A 16,859-nucleotide genomic window follows, 5' to 3' on the forward strand; every position below is an offset into this window, starting at 1 on the left:
GTGAGAGTGCATTCATGGGTTTTTATGACATATATTTGAAAAACAACATGAATTACTCTAACTAAACCAATAGCAAATAATTGATTTGTCGTGAAAATTGTACATTAACAAACTATTTACAGGTTAAAAAGTGAAGACAAAACGGGGAAACGGGGGTAAACTTAATGAGAAAACAATATTTCATAAATATTTCATAATTTCATAAGTCCGTGATTATAACAAAATTCTCAAAAATAGAGTTCTTTACAGGAAAAGTTGTACTGTTAAACTAACACGGAATATTGATTGATCTATTCATTTATTCAAACATATTTATACATGATGACAAAGCTGTTTTTCACATTGGTCCTGACATACAGAATAACAATGAAATAAGCCAAACATAAAACATATATAATACATGGATATTAAACAACTTGACATTTTATAGCGATTAGAGACATGGGTGAACATTTATAGATTTACCCAGAATCCTAAAATGACATTATCCAATGATTGGAAACACAGTTAAGAAAGAAAAAATATATAAAAGTGTATACAACAAGATGAATATTAGTGCAATACAAGTACAGATTGTCGTGTTGAAATGTAAAGGTCATGATTTAATTTCTTATTGTACAAAATGGAAATTGGAAGCTACATAATTGTTATGCAACCAAGTATTGTCATCAGGATCGAGATTGACGATCCTGAAACTTCATAGGGTGTGTACATTGCAATACATTTCATCTAACATTATTCTTTCTCATGTGAAGGCAATCGATTTGCCCCCTCCCGTCACATAACATAAAGGGATAAGAGAGAGGGGGTGATCAATAGAGAAGGGTTTGTGTGTGTGTGTGTGTGTGTGTGTGTGTCTGTGTGTGAGAGAGAGATAGAAAAATAGAATAACTTCGTCATTTGATGGCCTTTATTTCTCTTACTTCATACATCGACAACGAGTAAAACCTTTGCATCGATTTGGTTTCGAACCTTTGGCCCCCTTCTGGTTACGAGACCAGTGCTCTACCACTGAGCAAAAGAACGTTTGTTAAATAAATTTCAATTGGCTCTTATATCGAATAATAATAATAATAATAAGCTTTTATATAGCGCTTAATACAAATGTCTAGACTGCATTCTTCATTAATTCTTTTCAAGAGTAGATCATAAATAATACCTTTTCATTATCAGAAAAGATCCAAAATGATATTATACAGTTTCTCTATTCAATTCGTTAATCATAGAGAAATCTTTATTACCTCGATTACGAATCAATATACATTATCTTTTTAGAAGCATGCAGTGATTATACCTGACCACAGAACTGAAAATAATATTTCAAAGTTATGCTCTGTATGTGTGAGTTTGGGAGGTGCATGCGTGTATGTGATGTGTATGCGTGTGTTGGGGTCAAATTCTCATTTTAACCCTAACGATGTTCTCTTTATATTCTTGACAAAGAACGAACTACTTCACTTCCACAAATAAATCATCATCTTGGTGCGGGGGGGGGGGTTGAAGTGTATGCTCTTTTCAATACTTCCTAGTTGAACACTTGACAACTTACAAGTATGTTCAAAGTTTTGACTGAAATTGTATGAGACAAACATAACTATAAAGACGCATGTCACGTTGGATTCGCCAACATATTATAATTATACATTAATCTCGACTAGAAGATTTTTTTTCTTTAACGCACGTCTAGTTATAACCACGCGTCACGACACGCTATCTTTTACAAAGTGTAATACGCTACTTTTTTTAATATGTTACTAAACTGGAATTACATTATTCATTTCCCTGTTAGCCCTCATGCTCTTCTCAAACTTTGCCCAGAAGAATTCTTGTGCATCTTCATCATCATCCACCCACAGCAAGTAAGGTTTGTTCCGACTCAGCAACAGCCGTACAAGATACGGTAGGTGGTCATCATCGATGTCCTCTAGAAATATGAGGATGATCTTCTCCAACTTGGTGTCATTCATATGCTCCACGGCCATACGGAGTTTGGTCATGAACCAGGTATCCTCCACTGACTGGTTGCTAAGCAACAAGACCGTCTTGTAGCTGTTCTCGATGACGTCATAGATGGCGTTTAAATAGAAAGACCCTGGATGAAGACCACTATCCCCAAAAACGATATGCTCCAGGTGTGGCATCCTCCCCTGCAGGAATGGCTTCATGCAATCGTTAATCCACCACTCATCATCTTCACGGAACATGAGGTTAAGCTGATACTCGTAGTCCTCAGGACCTTGATTTTCAATGATTTCTTGATAACCAACGATGGCCAACTTTAAGAGAAATCGTTTGTGGTTCAACCACCATCGCTTTTGGTACACGAGGACACTTAGCGACAGAACGGTCACAATTGCCAAAGATACACCTACAATAAGATAGATATTGACTCCGCAGTAATCTTCAGGATGGAACGACCATATAGTCTGATTATTTAGCGATTTGAAGGAAGTACTAGAGCAACGAGTCTCATTTCTCTGATAGATTGTTGTATTCACCTTGTCCAGCCATTCCCTGAACCACGCAAGTTGGCAGGTACATGTTAATGGATTGTTTGCAATGATTAATACCTTTAGACTTGTTGGTATTAATGTGAAAGGATCGATCGTGGAGATTTGATTATCATGGAGGTATAGACACAGGAGACTGGGAGTTCTAGAAAATAATTGCTTCTCGATAACTGAAATCGAGTTGGAATTTAGTCGCAGGGTACGTAAATTATGTAAATCCTGAAAAGCTTTCTCGGGAATGATTTTAATCGAGTTAAAGCGCAACGAGAGAACTGTTAGTGACGTGAGATTCCTAAATATCCTCGAGTCAATTATAAGTATGCGACAGTCAGTCAGATCTAGCTCACGAAGATTCCAAAGTGTAATAAATGCGTTAGGAACCTGTCGGAAATCATAGAATGAGTTATGTTGCAGTTCAAGGGTGTACAACGAAACCAGTCCTGAAAACAGTGACCTATTGCTTTTAGAATGGACTAGATCTTCGGCTATGATTTTAGTTTGGGATAAGATTAGAGTTCTCAGAGCCGACGTATGACTAAACTGGCCATCGGAAGTAATTTCTAAGCGAGTATGAAGATAGGACATATCGAGGAATACTAGTTGATGCATGTTTCTAAAGGAACCAGTCATGGTGAATTTGGCTAAATTTTGCATTATGATCTTTTCCAAAGAAATGTTTTCTTCAAAAGCATCAACGGATATTGTGAGAGGATAATTCATGGTGAAATCAATACATTTTAGATTTCTTAAACCAACGAACGTATTTCTGTTCACGGAGTTAAGGTTATTATTGGCTAAGATAAGAGTTTGAAGATTTGTTACATTCCATGGTATAGTTTTGATATCATCAATTTTGCTTTGATAGAATGTCAAAGTGCTGAGACGGTGGCTTCCGTCGAACCATTGAGGATCTAATACAGAAATGTCGTTACGTGATAAATCAATGCTCTCAAGCTTTTCGGCGCAAGCAAAAGACCCTCGTGGAAGCGACTTAATTTCGTTGTGACCCAGGCTCAAATTAACCAGCGACTTCAATCCACAAAATGACTCGTTATGAAGACTAGCTAAATGATTGAATCCAATGTCTAGTACCTGGAGTTTTTCGAAACCATCCAGGGCATACTTTGGAATAGTTATCAATTTGTTGTATTGGAGATAAATTTTTATTATACCTGGGAAAAGATCTCTTGGTATTTCCGATGTATTCATGGGTACAATAGAACTTATGTTCGACCCGGTTATGGTCGCTTTTACTATTGCCTTGTTACCCAAAAAGGACTCGGCGTGGAATTCAGCCAATGATATATAATTGATGAGTAAATGTACTGCTGGTAAATCCTTGAAAACTGCACGAGGGAGACTCTTTATATCGTTATGATTCAAGTTGAATCCATCGAGGGAGCAATTACGTAAAGCTAGAAAATCTCCTTGCTCTAGTGAACTGACTTCATTAAAAGACAAATCAAAACGTGACAAATTCTTACATCTGCATGCGTTCGCCCCATCTTCTGCAAACTGATTAGTTTTCAGATTGTTTCCAAAGATGCGAGGAATTCCCTTGAGTCTATTATGATGTAGGATTATCAAGGATAGGTGAACATTCTTCTCCAGGAGGGAAATTGGTAGGACACTGATACTATTGTGATGGAGCATTAATACCTTAAGTAGCAGGAGAGCATGAAATGTTTCATTCTCAATGAAGTAGATGGAGTTATAACTAGCGTCTAAAGTTTCTAGCTGTTTATAGTTAACGAACGATTTATCTAAGAGCATAAAGATGTTATTATCAGAAACGTTGAGGGAACGCAGGTCGTGTGGAAGATTCCGGGGAACCGATGTAAGACCGCAATATGAGCAATTGGCGCTATGGTACCTCGAGTTTTCCGAGCACGTATGATTGAGAGTTATGTTGGTGTGATCCATCACCACACCATATAGCAAAGTGAATCCACAAAGTACTACGAAGCTTATTGCGTGCGCGTTCACAGCCATCATGAATTCCAACCAACAGGTCGCTGAAACTGAATTGATGTGATAAAAACTGAAGGAAAATCAAAGTATAGTACTCGGTCCCTAAAGATGATTACGATGAGTCAGCCTTTTTGTTCTTAAAATGAAGCCCAGGTCTATCGTAAAGAGAAATATCCGCGGTAGAACGGTGAAGTCTTTGAGGCTGCTGTAGAAACTGTGTTTGATGCCTTCTCAAAATGTGTTTGTTTGTTTTAGTTGACTGCTAAGAATGTATAATTGCATCACATACCTAGAATATCACCACTTGATGTATTAAAGTTGGAGTTATTTAAGTATCATCTCTATCTTTAGCCAACCAAGCTGATCCAAGAGTTAACTGGATGGTCTTGCTTTTCCTCCCAAGAAGGTCGAAAGGCCAATTTCTGGACTACATCAGAGAGATATCCGCTGGAATGAAAGGTCAGTAGCTCCTACAACTGTGCTCTTGACTGTTCCTCGGTGTTCTTTTCGTTCATTTGTCATAAATGGTACGCGCTTTTAAGTCTAAGTTCTCTGTAACACCATTTCATTGACTCATTTCCAGCTTTGTCATTTTTCTTTGACTTTTGAAACAAGCATCTAATTTCCTTTCGCCAAATGTGCAGTGTCTATGAACATGATACACCTATGTAAGATTGAAGTCCAGTGACTCGGTTCTCGGCAGAGAATTAAGGCTAGTCTAAAACTAGATCCTTCATCAGCAGAATTGTTTCAAGATTGTTCCCATCAAATCGTCCTTTCTCTTTTTGATGACCCTGATCAACATTTTTCCTCTTCCCTCATCTTGGCGTGTATTTTTTTTGGAATAAATCCTGTCAAAGCGGAGTCAAAGATGCTTTAAGTTCAGGTATTATTTCAAAATGAGACAAGAGTCGAGATTGTGAAACACCGTGAGATGCAAAATGAAATGAAGCGTTGGTTAAGCCATGTGATCAGTTTGTTAATTATATCACACGATCATTGAAGGAGAAAAAAAGACAATACAATTACTTCAATTGGGCGGTCTGTGATAGATAAGGAAATGACGGCGCTTAATATTGAGCAAACAAGGAACTGTGATACTTAGTTTTCAAGAGGAAGGACACTTTAAAGAAAAATCCCGGGGAGAAAAAAACACCCATTGATTTAATCAAATAGATTTTATGTTTAGATATTTCATTAATTAAAGAAACGATGTTTAACGGTTACTTTACAGCTTGTGGCTGATATTCTTGGCTTTGATCCATTTTTATTTCAAGTTTTGATATAATCAATGCCTTTCGACGACCGATATCCTGTCTTGAGTGATAGTACTGTACTAATTTTTGTCGAGTGTAATACGATATGTTCTGTTTTCTTTTTAAATACTTTTTGCCTTTGTTTTCTTAAGTTTTTAACAATTTTTATTTTTATTGCTGTCTTTTGTCTGTCTGTATGTTTGTTAAATTGAATTGAATTGAATTTATATATTTATACAAGGTAAAAGCCCAAAAGGTGACAAAACTGGATTCTGGTGGGGCCATGTCAAACATAAAGAAATAGATAAAATAAAAAAAATTAAATAATTAATAGTAAATAATGATATATTAATACATGTAGTTAAAATAAAGAAATTAAAACAAGTGATGGTTACAAAAAAAATTATACAATCTTAGAACAAACGATGAAACACAAAACATTAATACTCAACAGATCGATAAGTTTAAAGGTTTAAAGTGTAAAAGTTCAAAATAAGTATGAAATATTGTAAGCAAACAATGCCACCTGTTTATCCAAGCGTGAACACATACCACACAAAAATGATACCAAATGATTTGGGATAAAACACTCTTTCATAATAAGATGTATACTAATTTACTGTTCATAGATGATTTTTAAAAGAATTAGCAATTTTCTAGGTGTAAACTTTTTTTTTTGACTCACACGGTATATATACATAGAATCAATTTGTCACAAGTGCGCAGACTCTGTGTGATATTTAAAGAAAACATCTTTAGAACTTTATGATGGAAATGGCAGAATAAAATGTGATGAATCACCAACGAATAACAACATTAATTTCAAAGGAGTCAAACTTACAATTGTCAATCCGCTTTTATACCAGATGTTCTTGACAACCTGAGACTTGCCCCTGGATTGCCCGACATGGCAATAAGTATTTTATGCAGACTGGTATTGTACTTCATTCATTAATAACACGTCGTTAATGAAACGAATCATCACTAGGTCCCCAGGGTGTGCATCTGTCCCATTCTACCACTTTTTTTTTCTTCTTATTTATTTCCTTACTTCCTTCCTCTATCTCTACTGCATACATGTACCTGACTCCACGCATGGAAGCACACACATGCATACATGTAATTGGTATGTTATGCTCTGATCACAACTTTATATATGTCTTTTCATGTAAGCAAGGTCACTTTTAGATAAGTATTTTTTAAACAGTTGTTGTCTTTTGCCATGCTTATTTTAATCAATTGTAATATTTGAAATGTTATTATTAAGTGCAATAATGTAACCTATATTACAGTAAATGTCTTCAACTCAACAAATTTGTATGTTTAAGAAGAGGTGCTTTTATGATATTTAAAGGAAATAACTATCTTTATGACAGTGTTTAAATGCCATTCACTTTGTCCACAATGATGCAAAATAGTGATCTCTTAATTGATGAATAATTTAGTTGAGTGCATGCATGAATGCCAGCTGCTATGTTCCTTCTCCTTCCCTCTTCCCTCACTTTACCTGAAGCTTTGTTTTAGGTGTGCATCTCTCGATTTTCGACCACTTTTTCTTATTTCTCTCCTTTCTTCTACACTGTGTCTCTATTGTATACATGTACCAGACTTCATGCATGCCCTCTTTACATGATTTTAGTATGTCATGGCCGCTGTATATGCAAATAAGTGACATGTCAACCTCTGATACACAACATAGTGCACTTCCCCCACCTTGAGATTACAAGGTGGGCTTATATACCTGATTATCAAATAATTATTGATTCGGTGTTCTTAATGTCTTTCTCCCTTTCTCTTCTATTGCTCTTTCTTTCTCCTTCATTCTACCACTTTTAGTCTTCATATTTTTACATCTTTGTCTCTCTCTCTCTCCTCTCTTTCTCAAATACTCATTCCATGTTGGTGTGTGGTTGTGGCCTATAATTATTATCTCCTCAGATTCTAAGTGTTCCAACACTAAAGATATAAATGTAATTATTACATATGCACAATATGCAATATATAAAATGTACATGTTAAACTATTTCCAAGGGAAAACTTACAACAGTCTTGCAATATGGCATGTTTTTAAAAATGAACTGTGTTTGGATAACATTTCAGATGTTATATCAAATGCCCTCCAACATTAGAGCCCTAGATTTTTACCTAATCGTAAAAATGAATGTATATTTCGGTTTCAATTATTTTGTTGTTAAATGTATTTTATAACCTAATAAATACCTCTGAAGAGGGAAAAAAATTATCTCCTCATATTTAAATGAAGAATACAGAAAGGAGTCATATTTCCACTAAATGCCCCATAACAGATAAATTACAAGAATATATAACATGCATGTAGTATCGATATACATAACTCTTCAAATCCTTTATGGAAATAGAATATCAAGTGCCTCGTGGAAATAAGCTGAGAAAAAAATTGGAAATATTAGTTGAATTGAACCAGTGACTGAATATTTTATATAAACAAATTAAATTGTGTTCTGAACAAATAAAGGGAGCAAATGGATTTGTGTGTGTGTGCCAATGTTTCGGTATAAATTGGAACATTGTAAATGCATTGTGTGTATACAATGTGAATAGTAGTATATATTATAATTGTAAGCTCAGCAACACCTCTATGCTCTAACTATAACACATGTTATTAGGAAAAACATCCAAAACATATCGCTGTTTTCCCAGGAGAATTATTCTGATTTATAATTATGAAAAATGAAGACCTTTTCCTCTTATACATGTACTGATGCCCAATCAAGACACTCATTCGCCGAGTGAGCGTAGTCTAGTATTCAACGCACCTTTATTGTAGTCTCGGTCCGAGTACACTTTATTCAGGGGCTCTCAGTGATCCCCACCCCCTCCCCTTCTCTCTCTCTCTCTCTCTCTCTCTCTATCTCTCTTTAATGTCCACACAACACTCTTACTTTGCGTTACTTTCTACCTTTTTTCTTTCCCTCCGACTCTCCCAGTTGGTGTGCATTCACATTACTATATATCTCTTCTTCTTCGTATAAAGTTTAATGCGTCGCGTGCACTGTGGTAAATTATTCCAAATGGAATGTGAGGCATTTCTAACAGATATAAAAAGTTGTTTTTACTTTCCATAAGTAAAATGATTTACAAAATGTAGTATTTTAAGCTTGAATTTCATTATTAAATGAAAACAGTGCAGCTATCTTACATGTAAGCAATAAGAGACAAAAATTTAAGCCAACTAATGTTTTGTGATATATAAACAAATCGAAAAGATTCAAGCACTTACATATTAAAAATAATGGACCAGAATGAAATGTATAACTACCTCCTGTAACTGTAAACTTTTCTGTAACTTATAAAGAGTGTTCATTTCCATTCGACTCGAGTTTCCCCAAATAACAATACAATATGCGAAATGAAACAATGTGAATAAATTATATAGTGTAATTTATATCGAGAGAGTTACACAAGTCTTTAATTTATACAGTATACCTATACAGTTTGACACTTTCCTTAAAGAGAAACTCCAGTACTGGTAAAAAAAAGAAAATGAATTCACACAGAATCAAACGAAACTTACACCGAATGTTCAAGATTACAAATAAATGTCATGTGCCAAACAATTTTGGAAGAAAATGTATACTGGCTGAGTAATGAGCATAGAAAGACAAGGAAATCAAGGTAGTACCAGCCCCGACAACATGCGTGTTGTCCCATATATAGCTTTCTGTGTACGGTGCGTGTTACTTTACCAAAACTCGGTCAAATTTATTATGATTTTGATGACTCTAGAACCTTGCAGTGCACACCAATACTTACATTCTACATGATCAACTTTTTCTGATCCTTTCCACACCTTTTCTTTCACAATGCAATCGCATTACCAGTACTAAAGTTTAGCTTTAATATAACATTATTATGTGTGCATCCCAACAAAATATCTACATTTTACCAAGAGAATTAACAACTTTTTTCTTAGCTATATATACATAATTAATTCGAAGTGATATAGGCTTATTACTAAATAAATTTGAAACAGTATTTTTTTATTATGAAATATACAATAGTTGGTTTTGTTCAGATTAAGAATCAATCTATTAGCTTTAAGCCACTTTGCCACGTTATTCACTTCTTCATTAACATTACTTTCAACATTACTAATATCCGAATAATCAGATTGAGTAAAGATAAGAACTTTTTCATTGCGTACATAACATGTTCTAAGTTTTCAGAGGATCTAAATAGATCATTAATATGTATTAAGAACAGCATGGGACCTAGGATAGACCCTTAGGGGACTCCACATGTTATAACAGAAAATCAGTTATAGAATATTTAAACATAGTATATTGGAGACGATTGTGTAAATAATCTTTTACAAAAATAAATAGGATCCCACATATTCCATAAAAACACAATTTTGACACAGGAATTGAATGATCAACAATGTTGAAAGCTTTCGATAAATCCATGAATATATTCCAATACAAAAATTATTTTCAATTGCTTAAGTTATTTCATCCTGTAAATCAATTAAAGCATGGACAGTATAATAAAATTGACAATCAGGAGGTACATCATTTTTAGATAGAAAATTATAAACACATTTTCTAATAGTTTGGATATACAAGGCAATAAAGATATCAGTCGATAATTTTTGAATAAAAGACAATCATCGTTTTTTATGGACAGGTATAATTTTTGCAATATTTAATTTGCCAGGAAAAATACCACTTGATAACAAATTATTAAGAATATTACAAAGGTTTAGTTATTGAATAAATTATCTTTTTAAATACTTTCACTATGAATAGGACGGACAAAGAAAGAGGACAAAATATACAGTTCCTCAGGTAGACAAAGGAACATCCCTTCCCTGCTATTATGCAAAAATATGTAGAACAGATGTCACATGCATATTCACCTGTTCTACACATTTTTACATAATAGCAGTGAAGGGATGTTCTTTTGTCTACCACAGTAATTGACAAAGAATCAATTCGAGCAATATTGTAATGCAAAGTAGAACAACAAGAACTAAAATACGAAATAAATTCATTTGCGATAGTTTGTTCATTCTGTATTAATTCATCATTATTTACAAAATGCAAAGACAATGAGGTTATTCTTTTGTTCAACAAAGTATTCATAATTTTCCATGTACCATTAACATTACCGTTCATTTCCCCCAAATTGAGCACAATAATAAAAAAACAAATTGCTTTAATAAATAATTTGCTCGATTTCGGTATGATTTAAACTTATATTCATTTCCAGGAGATCTATTGCAAATAAATGTTTTGTACAATTTATTTTCTTCTCAAATCGTCTTAATAAATATCCATTTCTTTTAGATTGATTAGGTACAAGAGGTAAATATTTATTATAATCTACTTAACAAGAGAATAAAATACATTATACATTTGTTCTGCATTGTAATACATATACAAACATTACCAATCTAACCCCCTTCTCAATGCAGTAATATATTTTTGGTGATTTTACGAACAAGAGATTATTAGGTTATTATTAGTAGAGTATTTAACTAACTCAAATAACGATGATATAGTTAATAGATCAGTAATGTCAGTACATATAGTTCCACTTGCGCATTTGCAATTGTTCATATTAGTAAATATATTATCACTATTACCTGTAATTCGAGTTGGGATTGTATTTAAATTTTTAAGCCCAAACGAGGGGTTCATACTTACAAATTTACAAGCGTCAGAAATATTCACTTGAGCATTATTCAATTTAAGAAGATCTTTATTCAAATCAACGGCTATAACAACATTTCCATGCGATAAAGTACCACGTGCATCATTATAAAACTGTAAAAATTCAAAATAACAGGGTTTGGTTTTCTGTAAATAACACCTATTGTATAATTAAAGGTCAGTCCAAACATAAAATCTACACATAAATATTCATATAATCATCTTACGAATAAAATAAATCACTGCGAACAGTACAAATAACGCAACACCACCTCCTCTACCGATTAATCTATCTGAATGTATACAAATGTTACCATCTATATGACAATGAAAAGGAACACTAGGGGTACCACAAATCCAAGTTTCTGATATAGCAATAACAGAAAATGTTTGTAAAAGTGTATCCCAAAATAAATGAATATTTTCAAAGTTTCTAGAGAGACTACGGGCATTAAAATGTATAACACTGAGGTTGACATTATCATTGTGTATATTTAAACTAAATTCAGTGAAGGTGAGACACAGCAATCATCATGCAATGTTCCCTTTATATTCTTGACAAAGAACGAACTACTTCACTTCCACAAATAAACTCCATCTTTAGGGGGGGGGGAGTTGGAAGTGTGAGCTCTTTGCAATACTGCCTCGTGGAACATTTGACAAATTACATGTATATTCATGATTTTGAAATAAAATGAATATGAATGAGACAAACATTTTTTTAAAGACGCATGTCTCACGTCGGGTTCGAACTAATCCCGACGCAAGGAACGTTTTTTTTTACACACATCTAGTTACAACCACGCTCATGACACACGCTTTTTCATGCAAGCGTAACAAACCACATTTGTTTGATCTGTGCTAAACTGGAATTACATTATTCATTTCCCTGTTAGTCCTCATGCTCTTCTCAAACTTTGCCCAGAAGAGTTCTTGTCCATCTTCATCATCATCCACCCACAGCAAATAAGGCTTGTTTCGACTCAGCAACAGCCTTACAAGGTACGGTAGGTGGTCATCATCGATGTCCTCTAAAAATATGAGGATGATCTTCTCCAACTTGGTGTCATTCATATGCTCCACGGCCATACGGAGTTTGGTCATGAACCAGGTATCCTCCACTGACTCGTTGTTAAGCAACAAAACCGTCTTGTAGCTGTTCTCAATGACGTCATAGATGGCGTTCAAGTAGAAAGACCCTGGATGAAGGTCATTATCCCCGAAAACGACGTGCTCCAGATGTGGCATCCTCCCCTGCAGGAATGGCTTCATGCAATCATTAGTCCACCACTCATCTTCTTCACGGAACATAAGGTTAAGCTGATACTCGTAGTCCTCAGGACCTTGATTTTCAATGATTTCTTCATACCCAATGATGGCCAACTTTAAGAGAAATAGTTTGTGGTTCAGCCACCATCGCTTTTGGTACGCGAGTACACTGAGCGAAAAAACGGTCACGATTGCCAAAGATACACCTACAATAAGATAGATATTGACTCCGCAGTAATCTTTAGGATGGAACGACCAGATAGTCTGATCTCTTAGCAATTTGAAGGAAGTACTAGAGCAACGAGTCTCATTTCTTAGATCGATTTTTGTATTCCCCTTGTCCAGCCATTTGCTGAACCATGCAAGTTGGCAGGTACATGTGAAGGGATTTTTCGCAATAATTAACACCTTAAGACTTTGTGGTATTAGTGTAAAAGGTTCTATGGTGGAGATTTGATTATCCTGGAGGTATAGATTCTGGAGACTGTGAGTTCTAGAAAATAATTGCTTCTCGATAACTGTAATAGAGTTAGAATTTAGTTTGAGGACACGTAAATTCTGTAAATCCTGAAAAGCTTTCTCGGGAATGATTCTAATATGGTTCGCGGCCAACGAGAGATATGTTAATGACGTAAGATTCCCAAATATCCCCGAGTTAATTTGTTGTATGCGACACTCAAACAGATCTAACTCACGAAGATTCCAAAGTGTGGTAAATGCGTTAGCAACCTGATGGAAATCATCGAACAAGTTATGTTGCAGTTTCAGAGTGTACAACGAGACAAGTCCTGAAAACAGTGATCTATTGCTTTTAAATTGGACTAAATCTTCGGCTTTGATATTAGTTTTGGATAAGTTTAGAGTCCTCAACGCCGACGTATGACTAAATTGGCCACAGGAAGTAATTTCTAAGCGACTACGAAGATATGACATATCGAGGAATACTAGTTGATGCATGTTTCTAAAAGAACCAGTCATGGTGAATTTGGATAAATTTTGCATTATGATCTTTTTTAAAGAAATGGTTTCTTCGAAGGCATCAACGGATATTTCGAGTGGATTATTCATGGAGATATCAAGAAATTTTAGATTTTTTAAACCAACGAACGTATTTTTGGTCACGGAATTAAGTTTGTTGGAGATCAAGTTAAGAGTTTGAAGATTTGTTGAATTCCATGGTATAGTTTTGATTTCATGAATGTTGCTTTGATAGAATGCCAAAGTGCTGAGACTATGGCTTCCGTCGAACCATCGAGGATCTAATACAGCAATGTCGTTACGTGATAAATTAATGATCTCAAGCTTTTCGGCGCAAGCAAAAGATCCTCGTGGAAGAGACTTAATTTTGTTTGCAGATAGATCCAAATTAACCAGCGACTTCAATCCACAAAATGACTCGTTTTGAAGACTAGATAAACGATTGGAACTAATATCTAGTAACTGGAGTTTTTCGAAACCATCCAGGGCATACTTTGGAATAGTTATCAATTCGTTGCGTGATAGATAAAGTTTTGTTATACCAGGGAAAAGATCTCTTGGCATTTCCGATGTATTCATGGGTACAATAGATCTTATGCCCGAACAGATTATAGTCACTTTTACTATTGCCTTGTTACCCAGAAAAGAGTCGGCGTAGAATTCAGCCAGTGATATATAATTGATGAGCAAATGAACTGCTTGTAGATCCGTGAAAACGGCACGAGAGAGACTCTTTATATCGTTATTATTCAAGTTGAATCTATCGAAGGAGCAATTCCGTAAAGCTACAAAATCTCCTTGCTCTAGTGATCCGACTTTATTAAAAGACAAATCAAAACGTGACATATTCTTACATCCGCATGCGTTCTCCCCATCTTCTGCAAACTGAGTAGTTTGCAGATTGTTTCCAACGATGTGAGGAATTCCTTCGAGTATATTATGATGTAGGATTATCGAGGATAGATGAACATTCTTCTCAAGGAGGGAAATGGGTAGGACATTGATACTGTTGCGATGGAGCCGTAATACCTTAAGTAGCAGGAGAGCATGAAATGTTTCATTCTCAATGAGGTAGATGGAGTTATAACTAGCGTCTAAAGTTTTTAACTGTTTATAGTTAACGAACGATTTGTCGAGGAGCATAGAGATGTTATTATGAGAAACGTAGAAGGAACGTAAGTCGTGTGAAAGATTCCGGGGAACCGATGTAAGACCGCGATATGAGCAGTTGGCGCTATGGTCACTCGAGTTTTCCGAGCACGTATGATTGAGAGTTATGCTGGTGTGATCCATCACTACACCATATAGCAGAGTGAATCCACACAGTACTACGAAGCTTATTGCGTGAGCGTACACAGCCATCATGAGTTCCAACTTCCAACAGGTCGCTGATACTGAATTGATGCGAGAATACTGAAGGAAAATTAAAGTAGTACTCGGTCCCTCAAGATGATTACGTTGAGTTAACCTTTTTGTTTGTCTTTCTTAAAATGAAACCTAGGTCCATATCCACGGAAGAACAATGAAGTCTTTGCGGCTGCTGTAGAAATCGTGGTCAATATGGCTTCTCAAAATGTGTTTGTTTGTTAAGTTGACTGCTAAGAAAGTATTTTTTTATCACGTACATACCCAGAAAATCACCCCTTGGTGTAATAGTTGGAGTTATATTAAGCACCATTTCTATCTTTGGCCTACCAAGCTGCTGCAAGAGTTGACTGGATGGTCTTATTTTGCTTCCCAAGAAGGTCGATAGGCCAAGTCCTGAACTACATCAGAGAGATATCCGCAGGAATGAAAAGTCAGTAGTTCCTACAACTGTGCTCTTGACTGTCCCGGTGTTCTTTTCGTTCACATGTCCAAGAGAGTATGCGCTTTTCAGTCGCAGATCGCTGTAACACCATTACATCGACTCATTTCCAGCCTTGTCATTTTTCGTTGACTTTTGAAAAAACTTCCTTTAGCCAAATGTGCAGTGTCTATGAACATGATACAACTGGTAAGATTGCACTCCAGAAACTCGGGTTTTTGGCAAAGAGTTAAGGCTAGTCTAAAATTAGATCCTTCACCAGCAGACTTAATTGTTTCAAGATTGTTCCCATCAAAAGAACCTTTCTCACAAGCTTTAGGTGCAAGTCAATTATTTTTTTAATCCGCTTTTCTTGATGACCCTGATCAACATTGTTCCTCTTCCCTCATCTTGGTCTCAAAGCAACGTGTGCCGAGTCAAAGATGCTTTAAGTTCGAATGAAACAAGAGTCAAGATTGTGAAACACCGATGAGATGCAAAATGAAATGAAGCGTCGATTAAGTCACGTGATCAGTTTGATAGTCATATTACGTGATCTTTGAAAAGAATAACAATAAAAACAACTTCATTCGGGCGGTCGGTGAAAGCTAAGGAAATGACGATGCATATCATAAGTTCTCACAACAGTTGACACAGTGACACGACTGGATTCCGTTGGGGTCCTTTCGAACATAAACAAATAGAAATCCGTACTAGTTGGCAGCTCTGTATGACAGATAAGTTACAAAAACAGATAACATGCTTGTAGTATCAATGCTTGTGACAGAGATATACATTGCTCTTCAACTCCTTTATGCCAAGCAGAATATTTAATGCCTCGTGAAAAAAAAGCTGGGAAATAAATTGGCATATTAGTTAAATTGAACACAGAACAAAGTGAAAATTATTCTTCTATGTTAGCAAATTCTTTTAATGCATATATCATAAACATTCACAAGTATGTTATACAAGTATGTATTAACGAGATATGAACCATGAAGTAGATTGTAGAGGTTCTTTGAGTAAGGATACGTCGCCCAAATGGCTGCATGATCGCTCTCTTAGTTTTCTTCATTCTTGTTGTATTTACCTTGTTAAGCACATAGAGAGAATCTAGTTTATTATGTCCTTTAAATATTAATCGTTATCATTGTTATTATTATTGAGTACCGAAGCTGTGACATCATACAAATCTATTTTTTAAATTTCTCAATTTTGTCTTCATTTTCCGACAGAGCATCAAAAATAATGTCCAAACGTCGAAAAACGATTGAATATGTTAAGTATTGGCTGAGATATGACCATCTGAATAAATAGATGTTCTTTTGGATCTCAGTGTTATACTGCTCTGGCTCATAACATTAGGAGCCAGATGAAGAAAAAATTGAGAAATTCC

At 35.3% G+C, this 16,859-nt stretch overlaps 2 protein-coding genes across 2 annotated transcripts; both read right to left on the reverse strand.

Annotated features, from left to right (window-relative positions):
- Nucleotides 1-841: 841 nt before the first annotated feature.
- LOC115926657 (slit homolog 2 protein-like) lies at nucleotides 842-5,463 on the reverse strand. The gene has a single exon (XM_030991640.1). The coding sequence runs from the start codon at nucleotides 4,503-4,505 to the stop codon at nucleotides 1,755-1,757; it is 2,751 nt and encodes a 916-aa protein (XP_030847500.1). The 5' UTR covers nucleotides 4,506-5,463; the 3' UTR covers nucleotides 842-1,754.
- Nucleotides 5,464-10,648: 5,185 nt separating this feature from the next.
- LOC105438591 (slit homolog 3 protein-like) lies at nucleotides 10,649-16,298 on the reverse strand. Its single transcript, XM_011666588.2, has one exon. The coding sequence runs from the start codon at nucleotides 15,040-15,042 to the stop codon at nucleotides 12,292-12,294; it is 2,751 nt and encodes a 916-aa protein (XP_011664890.1). The 5' UTR covers nucleotides 15,043-16,298; the 3' UTR covers nucleotides 10,649-12,291.
- Nucleotides 16,299-16,859: the final 561 nt, after the last annotated feature.

Source organism: Strongylocentrotus purpuratus, unplaced genomic scaffold (assembly GCF_000002235.5).
Source record: "Strongylocentrotus purpuratus isolate Spur 01 unplaced genomic scaffold, Spur_5.0 spur5_scaffold_2, whole genome shotgun sequence".
NCBI classification, from domain to species: domain Eukaryota; kingdom Metazoa; phylum Echinodermata; class Echinoidea; order Camarodonta; family Strongylocentrotidae; genus Strongylocentrotus; species Strongylocentrotus purpuratus.